The 13,006-nt window shown below is 43.4% G+C and overlaps 1 protein-coding gene across 1 annotated transcript in view; it reads left to right on the top strand.

Moving 5' to 3' along the window:
* The first annotated feature begins 5,010 nt into the window (after nt 1-5,010).
* Nucleotides 5,011-13,006, top strand: part of dus2 (dihydrouridine synthase 2) — a 10,937-nt gene continuing 2,941 nt past the window's right edge. The window contains exons 1-12 of the mRNA XM_083916232.1: nt 5,011-5,091; nt 6,450-7,053; nt 7,135-7,180; nt 8,236-8,327; nt 8,411-8,454; nt 9,292-9,352; nt 9,707-9,754; nt 10,120-10,185; nt 10,640-10,710; nt 10,904-10,990; nt 11,243-11,411; nt 12,295-12,416. Coding sequence (XP_083772358.1) covers nt 6,547-7,053; nt 7,135-7,180; nt 8,236-8,327; nt 8,411-8,454; nt 9,292-9,352; nt 9,707-9,754; nt 10,120-10,185; nt 10,640-10,710; nt 10,904-10,990; nt 11,243-11,411; nt 12,295-12,416 — 1,313 coding nt within the window. The 5' untranslated portion in view covers nt 5,011-5,091; nt 6,450-6,546. The remainder of the gene's footprint in view (nt 5,092-6,449; nt 7,054-7,134; nt 7,181-8,235; nt 8,328-8,410; nt 8,455-9,291; nt 9,353-9,706; nt 9,755-10,119; nt 10,186-10,639; nt 10,711-10,903; nt 10,991-11,242; nt 11,412-12,294; nt 12,417-13,006) is intronic.

The following is a 13,006-nucleotide window of genomic DNA, read 5'->3' as shown; positions in this document are numbered from 1 at the left end:
TCCCACTGTGCGTCCGTCCCGTGCCCCGTGCTTTAGGGTCCTTGTCCCCCCCTCCAGGCCCGTTTGTACTCACACTACCTGGGCCTCGGAGAATGCTTCTTGCTGCCTATACGTCATCACGCCGTAACACGTCACACGCATTGATGACGTCATGGCGATGCGTGGCTTTGTTTCCAGATCTTTCCGTAGACCTCGGAGTTTTTGTGCGTCTTGTCGACTGTTTTTGAATCTTTTCATCGACCAAATCTGCAGTAAACACTCCACCTCCGCATCACACCAACGTGAACCTTTCACCGCCATTGTTTGAAATGTCCGCGCATGGTCCCTCCTTCTTTTTTCTACGTCCCAACCCAAGGCGCACAGGAAATGACCTCAGAACCGCCGTAGGCCTCGTGCTCGTACACGTGCGCACGCTCGTGCTCGTACACGTGCAAACGTGCTTTACTAAAGCCCACCTCTCCCAAACGGGCCGTGGACGGCAAGCGTGCCGCTCCTAGACGTGGTACGGTTGCACTCACACTGGTCAAAGGAACCAGACTTTAGCCGTGAGAGGTGCTGGGGCACGGGACGGAGGCACAGTGGGAGTGCGCCCTTAGAGACCGGATAGAGAAGCGAAGTCCGTCCCCCTCTGTTGGACCACCATGGGACCTTATCCCAAGTCCCAAAAAATCACAGTTTGTCGTAAAACCGTTTAATATAAGACGCAAATAAGAAAGTCGTGCACTCATGGAGTCGCGTGTGTCACGTCTCGCTCACTCTGTCACTTCCCTGTGAAGCAGGTCGTGGAACATCGCTGCGATTCACATTCGTTTTGAGTGAATTCTGCACAATTTGCCGATAAAAGTGAATTAAAACGACGACGTCTCCCTCTGATATGAAGTAAAAAGCCTCCAAACTGAGCGTAAGAAGAGTTCTTGAGTAAACGCAGACTGTGTGCAGGACGTCTCTCTGTAGATGTGAGTGTGTGAAAAGGTTTTTACATGTACGTTCAGATGTTTCTTAACTCATTCACTCTGTTAGACTCTGTTAGACTCGTGTGAGTGCCTTTTCTCTGTGTGTATTTTATTATCTGAGAAGCACTTCGGTCGTCCATCGCCTGTTTCTTTGCCGTCCTGTCGACCAGATGGTGCCGGACGGTGCCGTCACGTACGACCTGTCCCGCAGACCGAGGGACCGAGGCCCAGCTCCAGTTTATTAATCCATTGCTAACAAAGTAGTTGAGCAGCTCTTGACCGGCTGCTGCGTCACATCACACATCGCTCTGCTTTTCTGAGTCTGAACTGATTTGAAATGTTGTTGTGGCAGCTTAAATAAACTAAAGCAAAACAAGATGGAGGCAGAAATGTGTTTCACACCCAACAGAACACGAACGCGACGCCAGTTAGTCCACAGTTCAGAGGCTGCTCACCTGTGGGTCTGCCGACAACACGACAGAGCGTGAATGTCGTCTCTTTACAAATCTTTATCGCACTCACTCTTTTTTTCACGATTGCATTCAGTCAAATGTTCGATGAGACGCAAAATGACTAAAAATAGATTCTGGAACCTTCTCGCCTCACAGTGAGAGGGTTCCTGGTTTGAATCCCAGCTGGGGCCCTTCTGTGTGGAGTGTGCATGTTGTCCCCGTGTCTGCGTGGGTTTTCTCCGGGTTCTCCGGTTTCCTCCCACAGTCCAAAGACGTGCAGGTGTTGGGTTCATTGATGACTCTAAATCACCCGTAGGTGTGAATGGTTGTCTGTCTCTGTTCGTCTCTATGTGTCCTGTGATAGACTGGCGTCCTGTCCAGGGTGGACCCCGCCTCACGCCCCCCGATGTCAGCTGGGATCGGCTCCAGCCCCCCACGACCCAAACAGGGACAAGCGGTTGAAGATGAATGAATGAATGAATAAAATAGATGCAAAACAACTAAATATTAATGCAAAATGATTAAAAAAGGGATTCAAAATGACTGAATGACTGGACTGATTGTGGACGAGCGTTTTGGAGCCATAGCCGACCGACTCGACTTCTGCGTGACGTGTCTCATAGAGAAGCAGCATGAGAGACTTCCACCACTGGAGCCCGTTACTTCCTGTTTACAACCTGAGTGAGGACGAGATGGTTCAGTCGTCGTCTCTTCTGGACTTTCAAAATGTTATTGGACAGAATTGATCGAATCCTGATTTGAGCGCGAGATTTTTCTCTGTGTTTGTGACGCATGAGACGGATCCATTGTGTCTGACACGACCACGACGAACAGGATCCGGTGTTTAAGTCTGACTGTACACCCTTTCAAAATACTATTTCCTGTCCAAACAAACAACAACGTGTGAACCTTTTACCATCACTTCTTTCTTCAGAGAGACGCGTTTTCATCGACAGGGAAGAGGTTTGAATGAACGCAGCACTGCGGCGCTGTAGAAATACATTAAAAACATTACTTTGAAAGGACGTTACATCAGGACTTAGAGGCCGCGTAGAGACGCAAAGTCTTAAACTCTGATGAAAAATGTCTCCTTCTTCGTGTCGAGTCGACGGTAGAAAGTATTTTTTTGGGCGCCATAACATCACGTGGTGGCGCATTTTCTACGAGCCAACTTTTCTTTATTGTCGCCATCTTGTTTTTTTTTTTAAAGCTGGACGTGACCATTTTTGGACAAGAGGGCGGAGCCAGGGAGGAGCACTTAGGAGCCTAAACTCCTCCTTCTGTCATCCAGGTCGATGGTCGCAGTGACACAGAGCCAGTTTTTAAAAAATGGCAGTTTCCCTTTAGTTGCCAGCTAACGCTAGTGCTAGCTAGCTAATGTTAGCTTTGTTAGCAAGGTGCAAACAGCGATCAAGACATTTTCCAATGAAGTGAAAACACACACACACACAGTCCTGAGACTTTAACACAGGCAACACACAAACAAGTGTCCAAGTGTTAGATGCAAAACTACAAATAGATGCAAAATGACTTAAAATTTATCCAAAATGACTAAAAATGTATCCAAAATGACTAAAAATGGATCCAAAATGACTAAAAAATGGATCCAAAATGACTAAAAATGGATCCAAAATGACAAAAAAATGGATCCAAAATGACTAAAAAATTTATCCAAAATGACTATAAATGGATCCAAAATGACTAAAATAGATGCAAAATAACTAAAAATAGATAGGTAGATAAATAGATTTAACAAAGAAATAAGTTTGAGGCACAAAAAAGTGTTTAGCACCAAACAAAACATGAAATAAACGGCGTGTTGTCGCAGCGTTGGTCCCAAATGTCGGAGCTCCATCAGAACAGGAAGCCGACGAACACGAACGAGCATCAACGTCATCTTCTCTCACGGATCTTTATTTATTTCAGCGCATGTTTTATCCCAATTACATCTCAATAAACTCTGGGATGAGAAGCGAAATGCAGCCTTCGACGGAGCACGTGGAATAATCGGCAGCCATTTTCTTTAATTGTTCATTTTTAAATCTACTTTTTCAAACAGTGCAAACGTTATTTTGTAACATAAGTTTTAACGTCACGTAGACTCGTCTTCCTAGTGTGACGGGTTTTTATTCTGTTGGTAAATAATAATAAATACTGTTTACACACACACACACACACACACACACACACACACACACACACACACACACACACACACACACACACACACACACACACACACACACACACACACACACACACATACACACACACACACACACACACACACACACACACTTTTACACTGTAAATTATTTGTGAAGCACACAGTGTTTGCGATGGAGTGTTAACTTTTTGTAAGAATAAGTAAAATAACTTTTAGCAGCACAATAAATGGAGACTGAAGTGAAACAGGACTCGTGTCGTTGATGGATCGAAGCACTCAATATACGTTTCCTGTTCTTCTGTTTATTAACGTGGAATTTAATGAAGTTCGGCTTCGCGTCGCCCCGAGCAACGCCCCTTAGCCGCGATATAGTCCCGACATATCACGGCCTGGGGCGAGCTTTTGTCAAATATGCAAATATAAAGTGATGGATTCCAATTTAAACATTTACTATTAACAAAAAAAAAACATAAAGCATTGTTTTTATAAAGAAATAGGCCCTCCTGATCGGTTGTTGCTATGGAAACATACTATCGTGATTTGATTTAGCCTGTTGCTGCCGTGGTAGCTTAACCGAGCGTAGCCTAGCCTCTCTCAGGTCTCCGCTGATGGTGGTGGTGCCCGCTGCCGTGTTAGCTTAACCAAGCGTAGCCTAGTGTCTCTCAGGTCTAGGCTGATGGTGATGGTGGTGGTGCCTGCTGCCATGGTCCTGTGTGCAGGTCTCTGCTGATGGTGGTGGTGCCTGCTGCCCTGGTCCTGTGTGTAGGTCTCTGCTGATGGTGGTGGTGCCTGCTGCCGTGGTCCTGCGTGCAGGTCTCTGCTGATGGTGGTGGTGCCTGCTGCCGTGGTCCTGTGTGCAGGTCTCTGCTGATGGTGGTGGTGCCTGCTGCCGTGGTCCTGTGTGTAGGTCTCTGCTGATGGTGGTGGGGCCTGCTGCCATGGTCCTGTGTGCAGGTCTCTGCTGATGGTGGTGGTGCCTGCTGCCGTGGTCCTGTGTGCAGGTCTCTGCTGATGGTGGTGGTGCCTGCTGCCGTGGTCCTGCGTGACGCTGCCTGCTGCTTTTATCACTGTTACTCATATAAACTATAAGAACAGAAAGAATTTAAACAGTTTTTAGAGCTGAAGCGACTTCCAGACATTAAACGATCCTTGATATTTACAATAACATTAGTTCACTTTTAATTAATCAAATTTAACGTTTAATATTTTCTTTTTTATTTTAAAATATTATAATTAATTTTTACAATTTTTCTAATTATTTTAAATATATAATTTATTACATTTTAACTTTTTGAATTTAACGTTGAATATTTTCTATTTTATTTTGAATATTTTAATCATTTTTACATATTTTTATTTATTTATTTTGGAAATAACATTGTTTACGTGCTGATCCACTACGTCATGATGACGTTGCCGTTCAAACAGGAAGTGTAAACCGCACGCCGCCGCTGCTGCGTTGATAGTTCCCCCCGCACGTGACCGCTGCTGTCGTCAGGGCGACGCCACGTGAACCCCGGTGAGTTAATTTCATCCGAAGTTGGAGAATAAACAGAAAACAACGCGTTTGAACGAAATCACGGTTTCTTTATTCAGGTTTGTGTTGAAACCGCGCGAGAACGGAGCCGTTAGCATGTTAGCGTGTTAGCATGTTAGCGTGTTAGCATGTTAGCCTCGCTGCGCTGCACCAGCCTCCGCTCACAGAAGTCTCGTTTTAAAGGTTTCCTGCGGGTCGCTGGGCGGAAACACGCGACACGGCGGGACTTTAAGGCTTTAACTCAACTTCAGCTCCGTGTCCTTCTTCCGGCGGATGTTTGACTCAGCGTTTCTAACGTTAATGACCGGAAAACGTGATTTAACGTTTGGGTTTGACTGAAGATGGAAAAGGCGAGTCACTAAAAAGATAAGGCTAGTGTAGCAAGGGACTCAGAATGACTAAAATAGAAACAAAATGACCTAAAAATAGAAGCAAAATGACTCAATATATATTCAAAATGACTAAAATAGATTCAAATTTAGCTTAAAATAGATGCAAACTGTCTTAATATATATTAAAATGACTACAATTAGATAAACATTACTATAATAGATTCAAATTTAACTTAAAATAGATGCACAGGGACTAAAATTGATAATAAAATGACTAAAAATAGATTCAAAATAGATTCAAAATAATTCAAAATTGATTCAAAATGAATAAATTAGATGCAAAATGGCTTAATATATATTAAAAATGACAAGAAATTGATAACAATTACTAAAATAGATTCAAAATGACTAAAAATAGATTAAAAAAAGAATAAAATATTGATGCAAAATGACTAAGATAATCCAAAATGTCTTAATATATATTCAAAAAGACTAAAAATAGATGCAAAATTACTAAAATAGATTAAAAAAGACAAAAATATCGATGCAAAATGATTAAATAGATCCAAAATGTCTTAATAAATATAAAAATAACTAGAAATAGACTAAAAATTACTAAAATAGATTCTAAATGGCTGAAATAGATGAAAAATGGCTTAATATATTAAAAATGACTAAAAATAGATTCAAAATGACTAAAATATGTCCAAATTTAACTAAAAATAGATATAAAAATGACAAATAAATGCAGAATGACTATAAATATGCAAAATACCTAAAAAATGAATTAAAAACGACTCAAATAGATGAGAAATGACTAAAAATTGATTCAAATTTAACAAAAAATAGATAAAAAATGACTAGAAAAGATGCAAAATGGTTCCAAAGTGACTCAGTGACGGGGGGGGGGGGCTCTGGTCTGTGCCCAGCTGCCCGTCTGTATGTGCGGCCCTGTTTGCTGGTTGTTTGGAGTCGTAACTTTTTAAATCGTCTCTTTTATCTTCGCAGAACTGGAACTGAGTCAAATCACAGGTGAGTTTGGAGTTTGGCCTGAAACCAAACCCAGGTGGTGCTTTCTGACCCGGTGTCAGCCGCTGCACTGAGGATGGAAGCACCAACGGCAGCAGAACCAACGGCAGCAGCACCAACAACAGCAGCAGCAGCAGCTCCACTGAGGATGGAAGCACCAACGGCAGCAGAACCAGCGGCAGCAGCAGCACCAACGGCAACAGCAGCAGCTCCACTGAGGATGGAAGCACCAACAGCACCATCAGCAGCAGCAGTAACAGCAGCAGCAGCAGCACCAACGGCAGCAGCAGCAGCACCGACGGCAGCAGCAACAGCAGCAGCAGCAGCAGCACCAACGGCAGCATCAGCACCAACAGCAGCAGAACCAACAGCAGCAGCAGCAGCAGCAGCTCCACTGAGGATGGAAGCACCATCATCCACAGCAGCACCACCATCAGCAGCACCATCAGCATCACCATCAGCAGCAGCAGGCGGCCGTCTGAGCTTCAGGAACATCACGGCCCTGGCCCCGATGGTGCGGGTGGGGACTCTGCCCATGAGGCTGCTGGCTCTGGACTACGGAGCTGATGTGGTTTACTGCGAGGTGAGGACGAGGCTTTTATTCTGAAAATCACCTGAGCTCAGCCTGTGAGCGTCTGTTTGACTCTGTGGTGTTTGGTTTCAGGAGCTGATCGACATAAAGATGGTCCAGTGTCACAGGGTGGTGAACGGTGAGTGCGTCTGTGCTGTGCTACACTGGAGGTTCAGCTGTTTCACCTACATCAGCTGTTTGCACTCATTTTGCATCTATTTTTAGTCATTTTGCATCTTTTTGTGATGGTTTTGCATCTATTTTTAGTCATTTTGCATCTTTTTGTGGTGGTTTTGCATCTATTTTTAGTCATTTTGCATCTTTTTGTGCTGGTTTTGCATCTATTTTAAGTAATTTTGCATCTTTTTGTGGTGGTTTTGCATCTTTTTGTGCTGGTTTTGCATCTATTTTTAGTCATTTTGCATCTTTTTGTGGTGGTTTTGCATCTATTTTTAGTCATTTTGCATCTTTTTGTGGTGGTTTTGCATCTATTTTTAGTCATTTTGCATCTTTTTGTGGTGGTTTTGCATCTATTTTTAGTCATTTTGCATCTTTTTGTGCTGGTTTTGCATCTATTTTAAGTCATTTTGCATCTTTTTGTGCTGATTTAGCATCTTTTTGTGGTGGTTTTGCATCTATTTTTAGTCATTTTGCATCTTTTTGTGGTGTTTTTGCATCTATTTTTAGTCATTTTGCATCTTTTTGTGGTGGTTTTGCATCTATTTTTAGTCATTTTGCATCTTTTTGTGCTGGTTTTGCATCTATTTTCAGTCATTTTGCATCTTTTTGTGGTGGTTTTGCATCTATTTTTAGTCATTTTGCATCTTTTTGTGGTGGTTTTGCATCTATTTTTAGTCATTTTACATCTTTTTGTGGTGTTTTTGCATCTATTTTTAGTCATTTTGCATCTTTTTGTGGTGGTTTTGCATCTATTTTTAGTCATTTTGCATCTTTTTGTGGTGGTTTTGCATCTATTTTTAGTCATTTTGCATCTTTTTGTGGTGGTTTTGCATCTATTTTTAGTCATTTTGCATCTTTTTGTGCTGGTTTTGCATCTATTTTTAGTCATTTTGCATCTTTTTGTGCTGGTTTTCAGTGATCCGTCCATAGTCCTGTGACGTGTTGACCTGTGTGTTACAGAAAACTTCTCCCTTGTATAATGCATCTGTTTTTCCTCGTGTGTGTTTTTTGCAGAGGTGCTGGAGACGGTGGATTTCGTGGCCTCAGACGATCGAGTGATGTTCAGGACCTGTGAGCGTGAGAAGGGCAGAGTCGTCTTCCAGATGGTGAGACAGGAAACATCAGAGTTCACTTCGCTGCAGAGTCTCAGTCTCAGTCACTGACGTTTCTGTGCTTTTCTGTTTTTCAGGGAACTGCTGACCCGGACAGAGCGCTGACCGTGGCCCGGCTCGTGTGAGTGAGACTTTTCATCTACAGTTAAAAGTGTGTGTGTGTGTGTGTGTGTGTGTGTGTGTGTGTGTGTGTGTGTGTGTGTGTGTGTGTGTGTGTGTGTGTGTGTGTGTGTGTGTGTGTGTGTGTGTGTGTGTGTGTGTGTGTGTGTGTGTGTGTGTGTGTGTGTGTGTGTGTGTGTGTGTGTGTGTGTGTGTGTGTGTGTGTGTGTGTGTGTGTGTGGTCGATGGCTGCCAGCACGCCGCAGGTTTCAGAAGCGTAAAACAACCCATATCCGTTTAAGTGTGCGCTGTATTTGGACTGTCAGACGTCCTGTTTGAGCGTTAAACGTCTCCGTTCACTGAAAGACCGACGCGTGAATTCAGCAGGTTTACCGTCGTGTTTTTCTTTTTCATAAGAAGCGGAAGAATGTCTCAACCTCGACAGTTTGTGAGTTTATTTTCCTCGTGCATTAGCGCAGAAAACTCACCGCTCAAACTTCTCCCATCTGGGTCGCTGCCGTCTCTGCAGCCTGCGGACCCGGGGAAAATATGAGCCGCCAGACTCTATCCATGGCCCACACAGGGACTCGAACCGGCGACCCTGCGGCTCCCAGCCGAGTAACGTTAAATACTGTTGTCAAATTAACTGATGAGTCGTTGTTCGATTCCTCACTGACACACTCTGCAACCAACCTGGCAACCCGACTGCTGGACTTATGTTTTGTTGTGGCGACGACGATGTTGAGACACTCGATAAAACACACGTTTACAAAGAGGGGAAACGATGGAAACACGTTTTCTTGTTTCCCATGATGCATTGCTGTTGAACCTGGCTGGTTGATGTTACTGTCGTCTGCAGGGAGAAGGACGTGGCTGCCATCGACGTGAACATGGGCTGTCCTAAAGAGTACTCCACCAAGGTGAGTTTCCTGTGCGTCAGCCGCCCGCCGCTGTCTGACCTCTGACCTCCTGCTGACCTTTTGACCTCCTGCTGACCTCTGACCTCCTGCTGACCTTTGACCTCTGCCCTCCTGCTGACCTTTTGACCTCTTTCTGACCTCCTGCTGACCTCTGACCTCTTATCTCCTGCTGACCGCTTTCTGATCTCTGACCTCTTGCTGACCTCCTGCTGACCTCTGACCTCTTTCTGACCTCTTGCTGACCTCTTGCTGACCTCTGATCTCCTGCTGACCTCTGATCTCCTGCTGACCTCTGATCTCCTGCTGACCTCTTGCTGACCTCTTGACCTCCTGCTGACCTCTGACCTCTTGCAGGGCGGGATGGGAGCGGCTCTTCTGTCCGATCCAGACAAGATCGAGGCGGTGAGTACTTTAAAAACAGAGCTGGCAGCTGATTGGAGGAACCATCTGTCAATCAAACTGTGGAAGCCAATCAGGAGCAGAGGAATGTTTGAAAAGTGCTTGAATTTGACTTTGAAACAGGTTTGAACCCTGAAGATTATTAGTCCCACAGTGGGTTCATTTACGACGAGGACAGTGCAAATATCAAAATATAATAATAATAATAATAATAATAACACACTAAAAAAACACTATCAGTTAAAATGAGCTGAAAACAGTTTTACGCTGTTGTAGCATGTTTTAGAAACTCCTCATTGTGAGTTTAACTCGATAATGAGCGACTCTGGAAACGCTGCGTGAACCCTGTGAACGTCTTTTCTCTGCAGATCCTGAAGAAGCTCGTGGGCGGAGTTTCGATCCCGGTCACCTGTAAAATACGGATCCTGCCCTCGGTGAGACGTGAACACGACGGCCTCTAAAGATTCACAGATTTCATTTCCTATTGGGACGTTTTTTGTGATGTATTATGCATTTAGTGTGAAAATACGACTTTTAATCTGAAAATTCGACGACTTTTAGTTTGAAAATACGACGACTTTAATCTGAAATACGACTTTTAATCTGAAATACGGCTTTTAATCTGAAAATACGACTTTTAGTCTGAAAATACGACTTTAATCTGAAATTCTACGACTTTAGTCTGAAATTACAACTTTTATTCTGAAAATACAACTTTTATTCGGAAAATACGACTTTTATTCTGAAAATACGACGACGAATGCCTTTAAACGTGTTTATCACACGCTTGTTGTCGTTGTTCAGTGGTGGTGATGTCATAGATGTATTTCAGCGGTGTAAAGTGTGTAAACATAAACGTCTCCCGTTTCCTGTTTCCTGTGGCTGCAGCTGGAGGACACGGTGCGTCTGGTGCAGAGGATCGAGAGGACGGGCGTCGCTGCCGTCGCCGTTCATGGCCGGTAAACGCTCCTTTATTCACGTTTCACAGGAAAAGAAAAGATAAACGACAACAAATGACGCCAAACATCAGCGTTTCTGTTTCAGATTAAAAGAAAACGCATTAATAACATAATTTAGACTCTGGACGGTTCGATTCCTGAGGCTCGGGCGCGTCGTACTCCTGATGTTCATGTGTTTCCTGTTCCTGTCCAGGCTGAAGGACGAGCGTCCCCGACACCCGCTGCACTGCGACTTCATCCAGGCCGTCGCCCGCGCCGTCTCCATCCCCGTCATCGCCAAGTAAGCTTTATTCTGAAAAACACAGCTTTTACTCTGAAAATCTACGACTTTTAATCTGAAAATCTACGACTTTTAATCTGAAAATCTACGACTTTTAATCTGAAAACACGACTTCCACACCTCCAGACCTCCTGAAAACACTACGACTTTATTCTGAAAATACGACTTTATTGTGAAAATATCAGGACAGAAATCTCCCGTATATAGTTTTCTAATAACCCGCTGAGCGCCGGCGTGCCGTCTCTCCTGCAGCGGCGGATCTCTGGACCTGGTGAAGACCAACGATGACATCGCGGCGTTCCGGGCGGCGACGGGCGCCTCCTCGGTGATGCTGGCCCGGGCCGCCATGTGGAACGCGTCGGTGTTCAGCGAGCGGGGCCCGTTTCCTGTGGAGCGCGTCATGGAGGACTACGTCAAACACGTGAGCGCCACCGAACCAGAGACGGTTCTTTAGACGCCACAGACACGGAAACGCCACGGAAACGATCACAGTTCCAGATAAAGAATGAATAAAATATAATATTTTATAATAAATAATAGTTAAAATAGTGTATTTAATAATATATAATAGTTAAAATAGTGTATTTAATAATAAATAATAGTTAAAAAAGTGTATTTAATAATAAATAATAGTTAAAAAAGTGTATTTAATAATAGATAATAGTTAAAAAAGTGTATTTAATAATAAATAATAGTTAAAAAAGTGTATTTTATAATAAATAATAGTTAAAAAAGTGTATTTTATAATAGATAATAGTTAAAAAAGTGTATTTAATAATAAATAATAGTTAAAAAAGTGTATTTAATAATAAATAATAGTTAAAATAGTGTATTTTATAATAGATAATAGTTAAAAAAGTGTATTTTATAATATATAATAGTTAAAATAGTGTATTTTATAATAGATAATAGTTAAAAAAGTGTATTTTATAATAGATAATAGTTAAAAAAGTGTATTTAATAATAAATAATAGTTAAAAAAGTGTATTTTATAATAGATAATAGTTAAAAAAGTGTATTTTATAATAGATAATAGTTAAAAAAGTGTATTTAATAATAAATAATAGTTAAAAAAGTGTATTTTATAATAAATAATAGTTAAAATAGTGTATTTAATAATATATAATAGTTAAAATAGTGTATTTTATAATAAATAATAGTTAAAAAAGTGTATTTAATAATATATAATAGTTAAAAAAAGTGTATTTTATAATATATAATAGTTAAAATAGTGTATTTTATAATATATAATAGTTAAAAAAGTGTATTTAATAATAAATAACGGATGAATCTGGTGTTTTCAGGCGATCCGCTACAACAACCACGCCATCAACACCAAGTACTGCCTGTGTCAGATGCTGCGGGAGCGGGTGGAGTCTCCTCTGGGGAAGCAGGTGCAGGCGGCTCAGAGCGGCGCCGACATCAGGTACGGGGCCGTGGTCATGTGTGACCCGTGTCCGGCGCCCGTGACGACGACGTGTGTGTGTGACGTGAGCGGTGTGTGTGACGTGAGCGGTGTGTGTGACGTGAGCGGTGTGTGTGACGTGAGCGCGGTGTGTGTGACGTGAGCGGTGTGTGTGACGTGAGCGGTGTGTGTGACGTGAGCGCGGTGTGTGTGACGTGAGCGCGGTGTGTGACATGAGCGCGGTGTGTTTGACGTGAGCGCGGTGTGTTTGACGTGAGCGCGGTGTGTGTGACGTGAGCGCGGTGTGTGTGACGTGAGCGCGGTGTGTGTGACGTGAGCGCGGTGTGTGTGACGTGAGCGCGGTGTGTGACGTGAGCGCGGTGTGTTTGACGTGAGCGCGGTGTGTTTGACGTGAGCGCGGTGTGTGTGACGTGAGCGGTGTGTGTGACGTGAGCGCGGTGTGTGTGACGTGAGCGCGGTGTGTGTGACGTGAGCGCGGTGTGTGTGACGTGAGCGCGGTGTGTGTGACGTGAGCGCGGTGTGTGTGACGTGAGCGCGGTGTGTTTGACGTGAGCGCGGTGTGTGTGACGTGAGCGCGGTGTGTGACGTGA

Source organism: Echiichthys vipera (genome assembly GCF_963691815.1).
Source record: "Echiichthys vipera genome assembly, chromosome: 7".
NCBI lineage: Eukaryota > Metazoa > Chordata > Actinopteri > Perciformes > Trachinidae > Echiichthys > Echiichthys vipera.
Note: the sequence above shows the minus strand (reverse complement) of the source record. Positions and strands in the feature narration are given on the sequence as shown.